The sequence below is a fragment of the Candoia aspera genome, chromosome 7, assembly GCF_035149785.1.
Source record: "Candoia aspera isolate rCanAsp1 chromosome 7, rCanAsp1.hap2, whole genome shotgun sequence".
Classification (NCBI taxonomy): domain Eukaryota; kingdom Metazoa; phylum Chordata; class Lepidosauria; order Squamata; family Boidae; genus Candoia; species Candoia aspera.
This window is the reverse complement of record NC_086159.1, coordinates 79,432,000-79,446,819: the sequence shown is the minus strand read 5'-3', so window position 1 is coordinate 79,446,819 and position 14,820 is coordinate 79,432,000. Positions and strand designations below refer to the sequence as shown.

The following is a 14,820-nucleotide window of genomic DNA, read 5'->3' as shown; positions in this document are numbered from 1 at the left end:
TTACATGCTAATTCACATGCTAATGAGGCATGCTGTATTTGCCAGGACTTCCAACAATAACAATACTACAGTACTCCAACAAAGCAGAAAATCACACAGCAACAAACATTCTCCTGCAAGAAGGAACCATCCCATACTGCAGATGTCAAAGGCTTGCTGAAACTGACCAGTCTTAATAGTCTTAATAGCTAAAAGAATAAGGGACAATCTGCTCTCTGGAGTAGGGGCAGGGAGAGACAAGTCCCATCCCCAAGGCCCCTGTAGATGACATTCCATAAGGGTAGGGCCTGGGAATGTCAGTTTCTTAGTTCTTAGATGGGCAAAGGCTACTGGGAGAAGGGGTGGTCCTGAAGATAGCCAGGACCTTTAAAGATAATTAAAGGTGACCACCAGCCCTTTGAATTACAGTAGATGCCAACTGGTTACCAGTGCATGTATATGGACTCCTTCAGATGGGAAGGATAGGGAGGAAATGGAGCCAGAAGCATCAAGCGGCAGCAGACTTTGATGGAGATTCCAGCAGTACTGGAGCCAGTAACCCCATTCTGACAGTCTCAACTAGTTCACAGGTCTCCTTTCCCACACCCTCGGACAGTAACTCATACTAGAAGGTCAGGCACCTAGTCTTAGGCTTGGTGAAGATCCAGGACCGAAGAGTTGAACTTCACAGATCTGAGGTGAAGCTGTTCAAGAGGCATATAAGTACTAAAAGGAGAGCAGACTCTGAAGCTACTATTCAATGAGTCTTAGCTACGTATTGTATGAGGCTTGTGTATCTTATTTATGGCACTCACTCCCTCTGGACAAGGCTGAGAACAATTTATCAAAACCTCAGCTCTTGCCTGTGAATATCTTGTGTTGCCATGTTTTGAACCTCGGATTTTCTCTGACCTCACCTCCTACTTCTCCTTTGAAATTATTGCCTGACTGATAGCTTGCTTGATCCCTGCTTGCCTGTTTGACCACAAGTACAGTCTGTCCTCACAGATACTGCAAAAGGAATTTTTTACTCCAGCTATTTGCAATACACCACCCTATGCCAGAATTATAGCCTGCTAATTGGCTTCCTCAGACCAGACACGCCGGCACAGAAAAATGCAGCTCGGAGTAGTGGCATTACATGTGTAAACTGACTAGTACCCATAACTACCCAAGCTGCTCCATTGTGGACCAACTGCATCTTCTGAATGGTCTTCAAGAGCAGCCCCAGGGCATTGCAACAGTCCAAACAAAACAGTCCAACCAAGGCATGACTTGACCAGGAATAGGACCTCTAAGGAAGGAAAAGAACTATCTATAAAACAATGTCTCTCACTCCCGGTTCTCAACACTGGTCCAGAAGGGTATCGTGATTGATGGTGTTGCAGCTGAGAAATCAAGCAGGACCAGAAGGGTTTCATTTCCTTTATTCTGACCCCAGCACAAGTCATCCACAAGAGTGATCTTAATTTTATGCTCAGGCCTGAAACCAGAGTAAAAAGGATCCAGATAATCCATTTCCTCCAGAACTCTTGGCAAGTGCAGAATTACCACTTTCTCCACAAGCTTCCCCCAAAGGCAGAATCTGCGTTGACTTTACTACTGCAACTGCTGTTTTGAAACCTAGATTATGTGAGTAAATATTACTTTTACTTCTTCACAAAACTGTGTTATTTTAAGAGGGATAAAAGGGGCAGTACCAGGAAAATCCAGTTTGCCTAAAAGCATCCTGGATTATTGTTTTCTAGAAGGTTAAACCAATCTTGTCTTATGCTTCCAAGTCTATGCTGCAAAGGATGGTACTCTGCTAATCTCACTCACGTGACCAAGAGAAGATGATAACTAACAAATATATCCTCTCTTAGTATCAAAATCCATTCCTTCACCTATGATTCCTTGACCCTTCCTCCACCTCCCTTCTTGGCCTGCCCCCGTCATCAGGACGACCCAGCTAATCTAGGTTTCAAAACAGCAGTTGCAGTAATAAAGTCAAGGCAGATTTAAAGTAATAACTAAGTTACTAAAATAGAATATCTAGGCCTAAAATGGAGTCTGAACTGCAGAGCTCAGACATACACGTGCTTTCAGATCGGATGCCTGGTGAAGAAGAAGGAAGTGATCTCACAGCGTTCTCTCTAGACTCAGGAAATCTCCGTGAGCCTCCGCCTCCTTTTATGTGCCTATCTAGCAAGACATGAATTGTTTGTTTTGACTGCAGTAATATCTCACACCAGCCGCCAATCAAACAGCACCATCAGGCAGGAGGCAGGGGAGGAGGAGGGAAGACAAGATGGCCGTCGCGGGGCTGTGCAGCCATGGGCCTCCTGAGGAAGAGGCTGAAGAGAGCCAAACCTAGGCTGGCCATATTTCCTTGAGACAAAAACAGGACATTGGGATGGCAAAACAGGACAGGGCTGGGCGATGGGCTGGATCGGCAGGCAGGAACTTCTCCGGTTTTCTCGGACTGGGAATCTTCGGATTCCTCCGTTTGCGAGAGGCAAGGCTGGGCTGGAGAGTCTGGTGAACAGTTGTCCCCGACCAGCCATTCCTCTTCTGGCTGTGCTTTTACGTTCTTTTCTTCCCGCCGTTTCAAGGCAGGAGCCGATTGGCTCGCCCCTCTGATCACCGCCTAGCAGCTGATCCTGTTTTTTCTTTTTAGGTTTCCCTCCAGGTCGAGCTCTGCGGCTTTTTTCCCGCCATTTCTGCTGAGCCCCCTCTCCTGACTCAAAGTCAGACTACATTCTGACAGGTTCGCGGGAACTTTCAAATTTTTAAGTAAGGTTTTTAAGAAAACGAGACAAAATGGACATTTATATTAAAACAACAGGATGGTCTGGAAATGTTAAAAAAACGGGACTGTCCCATTCAAAACGGGACCTATGGTCAGCCTAGCCAAACCCAGAATCAAAGTAAAGATTAAAATTAAAAGATAGACTGCCCTGATGAGAAGAGGCAACAGGAAAGGAGGCAGCAACTGAGAAAACTGGGGAGAGAGAAGCATTTATTTTCTTCCCTCAAACTGGCATGAGGTAAAAGGTTCCCTCAGATGGAGCCAAGTGTTGGAAGGGAAGAGTCAAGAAGCCAGGTAGGAGCAAGCAAGGAGAAAAGGTGAAGAAAAGGTAAGGTTTTGACAGAACAGAAATAGAAATTGGAAACTAAAAAAGATAAAAGACAGATTGAAGTCTGTAGAAAAAGACTTGTAGCTCCATAGAGAATGGCAATATACAGGGATTAAGACAACAGAAATATAGAAGGAGAAATGTAAGCAAATATATTAGAGATACAGAATTGAAAAAGATGAGATTATACTGAAACTGGACTTTAAAAAAATATAATGTAGATAGGTTCATTTCTACAGTAGTCTTTAACTTCCTTTCTTTTATTTGTAAGGTTTCCTTTTGTAACCTCCCACCCCACCCCCGCACTGAAGTGAGATACAAAAACCGAATAAATTGTCCAAATTTTCAGTGCTTTGTGTCTGTTGAGTCTGGGTCAGTCTGATTTTTGGTGATTCAGAAAAAGAAGCCATGACAGTTGGTGGTAGAGGTGGGATTGCCTGAGGATCAAGGAGACCTGTAAGAACTGTGAATGAAAAAGAAAAAAAAATGGCTGTTAGAGGGGGAGAATTTCCTCCATGTAGATTTCACACCTTGCAGGCACTGACTAGCTTATTGGCCTCAGAAACAAGACAGAACAGAGCGCATACTAAGCAATTAGAGATGGAAAAGGCTGAGGTTACTGCTGCTCCTGTTGATGCTGTAAACTCAGGCCCCCCGAGTGGCGTGGAGCAGAAGACCCATTCCCTGAATTTGGGAGAGAAAACAACGTAACCTTTGCAACTGTGGCCTTCTGCCCACCTGAAAACAGGATTCACCCGGCAATTCAGGCAGAAGCAACAAGCCTTTATTAAGGGGGGTCAAGACCTTTTATAGGGTACAGAAACAAATGATACCTACATTCAGTATACAGTATGTGATATGTCGCAAAGTAAGTAATCAAACAGTGAAAGACACTGATTACATGTGAGAATTGAACAATAGAAAACATGGATTCTAGATAACTTTCCACAAATGGCAAATTTACGAGTTATATCAGTCCCTTTCCCAGCGGGGTTTGTATCTTTTAAAGCTTGCAAGTGTATTCGAGGACTTTCAGAATACGCTCCCTATTGTAGTTGCTGAAAAGGCAAGTTATCACATACCAGAAGAAAGGGCCTTGCCCCAGAAGAAAAAAATGTTTTCCTAAAGTTAGAAAAGAGGCCTAGGCTGCCATGTTAGAAATGCCAATATTGCCTTTCCTTAAAAGCTAATAATGAAGCCTAACAATTCCAGGTAACAATGCCAAGGGCACCGCTTCTTGTGTGGAAGCAGGTGTCCCACCTCAGCCTAGTGTTACATGAAAAGGAAGGTTGGAACCATTAGAAAAGGAGTTAGATCCTGATGGTTGGGCTAATATAATTACAGATTATAATTATAGAAATGCTAAAGCAACCACAGGAAGAAAGTGCTCAGTTAATCAAGAAAGGTGAAGATAGTGGATTTGGAGGGAGGATGATCAGAAGGATCCATTTCAGTACGGAAGGCATGAGAGGGAGGCACGTAGAGAAGAGTTTAGGGGATTGCTGGGTCTAATAAAGGGAGTCCAGGCTCAGAGACAGGTCCCTTCTTCTTCAGCAGCTACTGAACAGGTAGAGAGTGGAGGTGGTCCCAAAGATATAAAAATATCCAAGTTAATAGAGCAGGAAGATATTGAAGCATATTTTTTACTATGTTTGGGTGGGTTGCTACCTCTTGAAAATGGCCTGAATGGATAGCTTGGTTGGCCCCCAGCTTAGCAGGCAGGGCCTTAAGAACTTATACCAGTCTTCCAGCTAGGGAGGTAATGGATAGTAATCCATTATATTAAAAATGTGATGTTATACAGATATGATGTAACTCCTTTCACATATTGACAAAGGTTTAGAAATTATACATGATTTATGAGCAAGACCAGCTGATTTGGGTAGAAAATGGCTACAGCCAGAGGGCAAGACTAAGGATGAAGTAATAGAAGATGTGATACCAGAGCAATTTTTAAATGTACTTCTTCAAGAACTACAGTTTTTGGCTCAAGAACACCACCCGGAAACTGGTCAAAGGGCTGTAGAATTGGCAGAGTGTTACCTAGTTGCAAAAAGGACAGAAGATAACTGGAAGGGAAGTATAGAGGTAGAAAAAAAGATGAAGAAATTTGTCCCAGGAAATTTAAAGAATAAATAATTGATTGGGTTCAAAGAGAAAGGGGAAGGGATGAAGAAGCCTTCAGCTTCTTCCCAAAGAAAAGAAAAACAGTAGGGGATGAGAGAGAGTATTTGTCCAAAGACTTTCAAAACCAGAATAGAAAAGGGATATCAGCAAAGGTTTAGGTATCCCTGGGGAGCCAAATCATGGTCCCAGCCAAAGTTAATGGGGTAGCTGTTCAAGGACTTGTGGATACAGGAAGTAGAAGGTCCTTCATACATCTTAGTAAAGGAAGCAGTATATATAGGGAAAGAGCCCCTTACAAGTGTTTTTGAGCACACTGAACAAGTTCCTTTGGTCATGGCAAGGATACAAGCCATGGACTGTGAGCAAGACACAGTGGTAGTGGTTATCCTTAAATTGCCTTGTAAGCTGGTAATTGGAACTGATTTTCTAAATACAAGTGATTGGATTAAAAGGGAAGGAACTGTGAAGGAGACTAGGATAGTAGGAGTAACTACTAAAGTTCAGTCTAAAACAAAGGCAAAGAAGGAAGAGATCCATGAGGAGAAACAACCTGGGATTCTTCCTAGTCATGCAGATTTAATAGGAGGAAGTCCTAAAAAAGAAAAGGTCTTAAGGAATGCAGATAAAGTCAGGTGAACCTCTCTGAAAAGACATTCCAAAATGGGAGGTCAATTTAGAGCTCCTTCAGAAGAAAGGTCCACCTTACAACCATGTTGGGTGGCAGCCCAGGAGGGTATTGGAAATAGAGAAATGATATCCAGATTTCAAGAGAAATCAGGGCTATTATTCTGCATCAAAAGTCATCCCTATACCAAGGACCAGATAGAGATAGGCCCCCCAGGAATACCAGAAAGCTATATTGTATTAGAAATAGCACACGAGAATCCTTGTCCTGGACACTTCAGTAGGGAAGGCTCTCAGCAAGTGGCTGGTCTTGTCCACCTAATATTCAACCTTGAGTAATTCTCAGTGACTGCATCCTCCAGATGCCTAGCAAATTCCTCACAGCTCCTCAACAACCCTTCTTCTGGTTGTCATTCCCTGATAGGGTCCAGGTCACTTTAAACAGGACCTCTGGACGGCAATCTGCAGATGCAGGAAGAATAAACAAATATTGCCTTTTCACTGCTCTTAACACCATGATGAAAACACAAAACAGAGCTCAGTTTGATTCACTCCTTGTCTTCTGCCAACAGTACTCTGGGCATCTCCTATGTTTCTTCATCTCCCAGAATTTCTTGGTAAACCAAGGAGGTTCCCTGAATCAGCAAACAGGTGAGATTGCTCAAGTGATCTCACTTGAATATTTTGCCTGATTATTGAGGAGTCACTAATCTTGATTGGGCAAGGCACTACCCCTAAAAATTCATCACTTTTGGCTGGCACTAATTATTAAATGGTTTGTTCCTTTTCAGAGTTTGTCAACCAAATAATGATTGGAGAATAATAGAGATCAAACATTTGCCTGCCAGATGTGGATATATGAATTGAAGAATATGAACAGAGGCTCACACTGGGTGCAGGGGAATGGATGAGACTCTCCCTGGCCAGACCAAGTACCAGTCAAGATTGGCATTCCGTTGTGCAGCAAGCCCAGAGAAGGAGATAGGTTTCCTACATGCCATAGCAATTCTTCTCCCTTGATTTATGAATCTCAGTTAATGCCAATCCAGGTATCCAAAAGATTACACCCAGAAGAGGGAACCTTCCCCGCTGAAGCTTTCTTAGCCATCATTACAAATAATTTCTCAGCAAATATTAAATTACAATTTTTGATAATAGACTACTTGGCAATGTATAACAACTTGAACAATTTATCTTTTTTTTTATTGTAATTTGTTGTCAGATAACACTGGGGTACTCTTTCTCAACATTACTAAATGATAAATAGCCACAAATACAATCCATATGGAATAGTTCTTTGCAAGTTCTGTGGAAATGGATATGACACATCATTCTGGGTTGTGCCCCAAGTATTTGGTGAGATGATTGCCCTATACCTCTCCTTTAAAATGTATGTCTAAAGTTGTGAAGAAATAATAACCTTGTCCTAGGCCAGTGAGGTAGCAAACATTTTGAACATTCATGAGCTCCCCGCTCTTATGCATCCAGCCTTTCCCTTAACTTGCAGATTTGCCACCTTTCACTTGACCTATGATCTCATCAATTCTGGAAGTTAGTACACACACATAGCCCTGTAAAAATCAACTCAAGCAGAAGTGCTAAAAAAGCTCTGTGAGATGAAAAACAAGTTTTCAGTAGCTGGCTAGCAAAGGCTGCACAGCAGGACAAGAAAAACTGACAATGTTGCATTCATGGTGGGACTTTTGTAGTTTTTGTTTTAGACAAGCATGTACTCTTTGGTATCAGTCTGATTGCTAGGTCAGTCTTTTTTGCAATTTGCATGGACTCAATAATACACTTTCCACACAGAGGGCCCCAGATTCAATGTGTAAAGCCTCCAGTAATAAAGAGATGGGATGGGATGCAGCAGATGTTTGCCAGAATCAAAGAGCAAAAAAATTTCTGACAATCAGAATAGAAAATACCAAGCTAGATAAATAAATAATATGAGCAGATTCAAAGTATCTTTCTGTATTCCTATGTTGAGTGGAAGCCAAATTTCAAGCACTGTGAAAAGAGAGGAGATAGGCATATCTGGGCTGCAAAATCTGGAGGATTACTAGATGGCAGCAGTGAATTCAAGGTTCTATATCTCTTTGCTGTCATCTAGTGGTCAGCCCACTTATGGCAGCCCAGATAGGATGCACCTAGGAAGAGGGAAGAAAAGAAACAGACAAAACCTCTCATCGTGTGTTTGAATTGCTTTGCAAAATGTTTCACTCATATATTTATATCGCTTTCAGTTGCTTTTGTCATCTAGCCAAATATTGGCCATACAGTCTTACAGCATCATTCCTCCAGCGCAATCCCAAATTAGATGGGATGATTTATGGGATTCATCCAAAAACAGAGGAGGCAGCAAATATGAGAAACAATGACAAAAAATGTGAATACTTGTATAATATAAATGATTTAGGAGGCAGAATTTTTACCTCAGTGAAATGTTGGTATTTGCTCAATTAAATGCAGGTTAAGGCCCAACTTAGCCCTAACCCATATATTTTTCAGCCTAACTATGCTGCGTTCACTCATTCCTTAAAAGTAATTTATTTTCTCTTGGTGTCTGACATTCTCAAGGTAAAATATTAACTTCGTGGGGTGAGTGGCAAAATTTAAACAGTAAACTTTGTTCTTCTGATTCATTTTCTGACTTTCAGACCTTTAGGTCTAAATTGCTCCAATTATTCCATAAAGAGTTCCCAATATTTGAGATTCACATCAAACCAGACTTCTGAGAATGCTTAGCATGATTAGGAATAAGACAATATTGATAATGGAAACACGTATAAATAATGAATGAGGTTGTATTATGTAACTATCATTGCTCAAATTATATGTATTTTTCTTTTGTGCCGTTCTGCATTTTGTGGTCTGATTTTGCATGTATTGAGGAATAGCTTAAAAACTGGGCTCCCACAGGATGTGGGGGTAAATGTGTATGTCTGTTGGTTTTATGTCTATATAAAAAAGTAAAGCTTCCATCAAGTTGAGCTTGGTGACTACATGGATATTTCTATGTACTGCAACAGTACAACACCACACAGCAGTATATATGTAAGCCATTTTCATTATCTTCTTTCGTGACTTTTTTTCTTTTCATTTTCCACTCTAGCCAGTAGACCTGGTAGTAGTCTACCAAATATTAGTAAGGATTGCTTAGCTTTTGCCACCTGGTATAAGATAAGTAGGTAGGGAGAGAGATGGAGAGAGACTGTTACAGAATATGTTTGACAAATATATGCTCCTTTACTTCTCTTTCCTCCTTTTCATACAGGATGAGTTGGACTTTTTACATATATTTTCCTTAAAATAAGAATTTGAAAGGTGAAGTTAACCAAATAGCTTTGTCTCTCAATGATGCCCTGCAGTTCAAGAATATCTGGTTGTTGTTCTATTGAGATAGAGAGTGACTGGAACATCCAACCCATTTCAAGCAAATACCAGATTAATACACCTTTCCAGCTTTTACCAACTCCCCCAAACGATTGTCAATATTCCTGCTCTTGGGATGTGAAAAAGTAGCCAGCCTACTGAAAATTTTACCTGCTCCCCAAAGCTCTGTGATGAAAAATTCTTCCTAAGCACATCCATTGTGAGTGGAAGATAAAACTTATACAGAACCCTTCTTTCCACCCCCAGCCTGATTTGGACATTTTGGCAAGAAATATATCAAAATTTACAAACCCAATAGATGTATTTCCATATCTCCAAGGATGATGATGATGATGATGATATCCTGCCTTTTTATATAAAACTCAAGACAGCAAACATACTTAATGCTCCTGCCTCCTATTTTCCCCACAGCAACAACCCTGTGAGGTGAGTTGGGCTGAGAGAGAGGAACTGGCCCAAGGTCACCCAGCCGGCTTTCATGCCTAAGGCAGGACTAGAACTCACAGTCTCCTTGTTTCTAGGCCACACCTTAGCCACTACATCAAAGTGGCTCTCAGGAATGTTGTATCTGGCATTTTAAGTTACAATGGATTTCTTTTTTTTAATTGTTACCAAATTGTTTAAATGTTGGAATATTAAAATGCAGTATGACCCAGTCATGGTAATGGGAGAACTTATTAAAATAATAATTAGTGAATATTCATTCAGTGAACAGCATAGTGGTATCCTTGGGGGCCAGCAAAGATCTCTGAGTACTATTTTACATATTGTGAAAGAAGACAGCAAATCCTTATGACTGCTGAGAATTTATTGTTGTTCAGATTGTTCTTAGAACATCTTCATTTTTTTCTCTTTTTTTTCCCAGAGGGTATGAACTGCATGAACAAAGATCATGGGTGTGAACATATCTGCCGGGAGACACCCAAAGGTGGGGTTGCCTGTGAATGTAGGCCTGGCTTTGAACTTGCCAAAAACCAGAAGGATTGCAAATGTAGGTAGATGTATGTGAAATTTCAAATGTCCAGTATGCTTTATTTTCCATAGTGCTGTTATTATCTAAAAATCAAGAAAACAGTTTGATTTCATTGACCAAAGCTTTTTGCTGAAGGGATTTTTTTTTCTGTAAGAAGCGGTAGAGATTGACTAATTTAGTATTTTAACAGATTAATTTTCAAACTACCATTTCTGTGAAGCCAAAATGGTGGTTGGAAGATATAATACCCAACCCTAATTAATCTTCTCTGTTGCATTTGCTGCCTCCTGAGCCAGTTTAATTCCTGTCTGTTATGTGTGTTCCTTCTACTTTTCAAAGGCCTTGAGTTGTTTCATAACACAGTTTTGCCAATGGCACCCGCCAGCATGCCCAATGAGTAAACATGACACTGTTACTTTACTGACTCTCAGATTTTAAATTGGGATTTGACTGATGGTGGGGTAAGAAGGAGAAGAAATAATCTTTGAGTAGAACAGTCCATAGTGAGAACCAGTTTGGAGTAGTGATTAAGGCACCAGACTAGAAACCGGGAGACTGTGAGCTCTAGTCCTGCCTTAGGCACAAAGCCAGCTGGGTGACTTAAGCCAGTCACTCTCTCTCAGCCCTGGGAAGGAAGCAATGACAAGCCACTTCCAAAAAACCTTGCCAAGAAAACTGCAGTCCACGCAGTCATCAGGAGTCAAAAACTGATTCAAAAACAACCCCCCCGCACAAAAAGAGCAGTCCATAATATGGCTGTAGAGAGGGCCTACAACTTGCAGCAAACTGCTAAATTTTTATTTCTGATAGACTTGTAAGAATGAAGGAATCTTAAATGCTTAAGATTTATAACATATATTTCTCTAGCTTTAATATTTAAGAGACTGTTTAAAAATTTCTGGGGCTGTCCTATTTGCAGTTAATATAACTGATTCCTTAGAGGTGAAATGTTCTGTGATTATACATATCTTCCAATAGTGAATGTATTTAGTATATCAATCTCTCCCATTCAAAACAAAATTATCCTTTGCACCAAAATTGACCTGGATAAATATTGGAGTAACAGGATAAACAAGTTTCAGATCTGATTCCAAAGGGAAAGCAACCACGATCCTGGGAAAAGACTGTAATGACTACAGTGCTCTTCCCATTACTGAGTTAGTGTTCTCTAATTATCACTGAATCAGCAGAAAACTGTATGGGCTGAAGATGGCTGTCCTCATTGCTAAGCCTTCTTCTGTCTCTGGTTTAATTTGCTTATTCCGTCTACCTTTGTTTTGTACAACTCAAGCAGTGCTCCCACCTATTTTCCTACAACAACAACCTTATGAGATGGTTTGGGCTGAAAAAAAGACACTGGTCCCTCAGCCAGCTATGGCCTTTGTTCCCCATCACTGCAGGACCCTGAGTTCCCTCCAAGGAAATGAGTGACAGAACCTAACAGGTTTTATACCCCTTGAGGGGGGAAAGACTCTTTTGAAATTCTAGAGGAATAGAAAGTCAGTTCTGATTTTTTGGATGGAGAGAATTGGAAATCCGTTAAACTAATTTTAAGTATAAATATTTCATAGTACAATGGTCCATAAATTATGCCCAGACTTAATAAATGATATCATAGCCTAACCACAGCAAATAAAAGTGCGTTTAAACCAACTTTTCAAATTTTGGCAATTTCCAAATGTGTGGACATATTTCCCCAGCCATTGATGTCCACACTGGAAGTTGGCAAGATTGGGAAGCCTACTCTAGACCATGGAGAACAAGAGGCATCCTGCCTGGCCAAAAGAATTAAGGTGAAGCACAGATGGCTTAGTGTGCCTTGGTCTCCTGAAGATCTTTTTTCTGAAAATTAAATACTGTATTGTTCCTACTTTCCTGATAAGACCAGAGAGCTGAACAAAAGAAGCATTTAAAGATTCAGGAAATAATCCTGACTTCTTGATTTCCAAAGACATTCATTCAGATATTTTCTTTCTTGATATTGTTTCACAATCTAGTGTTGATGGTTTCTTAACCTCTGGAAGAAAAAACAAAGGAACTGCAGAAGCACTGCTTGCTTGCTTTCTGTGATGAGTGTGAACAAGAGACAATCACAAGTGGAAATGGAAAATGGGAGGAAAGCAAGCAGGCATTAAATGCTTTTGCTTTGAAATTGCTCAGTTGTACATCACATTTTCTTTGTTTTTAAACAAGCAAGCAAGCAGAAGTTTTGCAGTTGGAAAAATATAGGAATTTGCTGGCTACAATATATCTGAACATATTCTGTTCTGCCAGGAACAGAAGAGTGCAGAGACAGAGCAGCTTTGTACATATCTGCTATTTCCTTGCTAGTAACTCATAGCAACTTTATAGTCTCACCAAAATACCATTATTTTGACACAAGAACAGTTGGATGACTCTAGAAGATACTATAAGCTACTAGTGTAGAAATGAGCATTGAAGGAGAAAAATTAACTTGGTAGCATCAGAAGGTACTTGAAAGTGATGGAACCAGCTCTTTTTTCCCTTCAGCAGCTCAATCACCAATCAAATTTTCAGTATTTCCAAAAAGGGAAGGGGCAAGGCCATTTTTGGTTTCTTTCCCTTTTTGGCGAGGTGAGGGCAGGGGAATGAGGGGAATAAGGATTGATTGATGGGTTTCTGGAAGGCTTCTTTAGAACAAAGTATTGAAACTAGGAATAAAATGCTCCCAGGATGAACAAAAGTAAATGTTGCTGTACATGCAACAAAATAAAACCTATATACAAACATGCGTAGCACATAGACTGTGAATAGACATTGAGAAGAATCATAATTGAAAGTTAGTATATTTTACAAAGCAATTGGATATATATTTTACACTTAAGGGATATGGTATGGCTACTCCCTCAATAGCCTTTTAGTAGCCAATGGGCAAAATAGTTCATGAGTAATAAGGTAAATTACCTGGCAACCCAGAGCTTTTCATCTTCCTCACTCAGGTGTCAGAACTTCTAAGAATGCTGAAGTACATCCAAAGTCAGATGGACAGAGATGAACTGAGGCTAGAAAGTGGCTTGTATCTCTGTCTCTGGAGCATTCCTCCTCCCCTCCATTGCAGACAATAGGAGAGAAACGTTTTAACTGATTTCCAGCTGCTCTAAGTTCTCCCTAGTTCATGGGTGTGGCAGATGGCTGGTAGGCATGTGGATCTCACAGACCCTTCTGGAACACTTCTCATCCAACCCTGCCATGCCTCTTTTCCCCTTGTTAACACTGGAGTCTTCAGTGGCAGAGAATTAGTTCCTGGAAGCTAGTGGCAGAGCCTTAATACTATATTCTGGCAAGCTTCAGAGATGAAATCAAATCAGATCTATGTCCTTTGGAATACTGTTCCATCAGGCATTGGATTCCAGATATTAGATGGAGATACCTGCTGTGAGCATGTTGACTAGCCCATCCTAATTTTATTTGCCAAAATGTGGAGCCAACCAGATGTGAAAGACATAATGCTATTCCAGTGGATAAATGTTTTTACTTTCTCTGAGCTAAGATTGTTTGGTAACTTTGATTTGGCTTTCTTGTTATGGCCTATTATTACGCAGTCACTATACATTATATTGTACATATACATTATTTACAAAGTATAATTCAGGGGAGCTGTCCTTCTTCCTGGGGCCACTTTAAAAGAAATTTGGGCCCTCTCTGTGTTGCAGGGACATTGTGAAATGTGCAAAGCAGGCAAGGCTAGAAAAACTTCATTTGGGGGCGAATAAGTAAAAGAGGTAGGAAGGCTAGCAGAGGCTTAATCCCCCTTGATATTAAGTCAAAAGAACCCTGGATATTCTTGAGTGGCTTCAGAGAAGGCAAAAAAGAAGCTGGAGTTTATATGCAGTCTGGGTTGCCCACTTTTAGTTTAACTGGAACTGTTGACCAGGATATTTTCTAAACGAAATCCTTCATTAGGTAAAATTTATATTGAGACATTACTCCCCCACCACCATCCCCAACCTAATGAAATAAGTTCTGTGGTTAATGGTCATAAAGAATTAATCTAGTAGCTGACTGCCTCAGTCATTCTAGATCCTATCTTTAAAAAGCTCTGTTTTAAACCTGTGCTACTATGCCCTGTTGAAAGTAGAAAATTTTAATCCTGTACAGTTAAGAAATATACAGTAAGCATGCATTGATCTGTATTTTAAGAATGCTTATCACATTATGTATTTGTAGCTCAGAGATGGGAACAGTTGGAACCTTGATTTTATATACAGCCAAACACACTACTCTGTATAACACATTGGCCCAGGATTACCAATGATAGGCAGCTACTTTGGAATCTTGCTAAATAGGTTATTGACATTAACAGACTTAATCATTTTGAATTTATGTTGGAAAGAACAATGGAGAACCTTTGGGGCAGGGGGAGGCGGGTAAAAGACCAATGCCTGCTGATGGAGCAAGGCTGGTTGGAACCTTAAATAAGAGTACTCCCATTAGGAGGTGAAATACACTATACCTTTTTGCTACAATTTTCATGATTCCCCGCAATTTGGAAATTCTTACCTTCTGCAGATTTTTTTTCCCCAAAGTCAAATAAAGTATATGAACATGTTCATGAATTGGGATGCACCATCTACAGTTGTAATC

General features: G+C 40.5%; 2 protein-coding genes across 3 annotated transcripts in view; one reads left to right on the top strand and one right to left on the bottom strand.

The window, feature by feature from the left end:
• TSPO (translocator protein) overlaps nt 1–14,820 on the bottom strand; it is a 479,738-nt gene that overhangs the window by 307,489 nt on the left and 157,429 nt on the right. The window lies entirely within an intron of this gene.
• Nucleotides 1–14,820, top strand: part of SCUBE1 (signal peptide, CUB domain and EGF like domain containing 1) — a 239,113-nt gene that overhangs the window by 130,694 nt on the left and 93,599 nt on the right. For both annotated transcript variants that reach the window (XM_063308264.1, XM_063308263.1), the window contains exon 5: nt 10,108–10,233. In XM_063308264.1, coding sequence (XP_063164334.1) covers nt 10,108–10,233 — 126 coding nt within the window. The remainder of the gene's footprint in view (nt 1–10,107; nt 10,234–14,820) is intronic.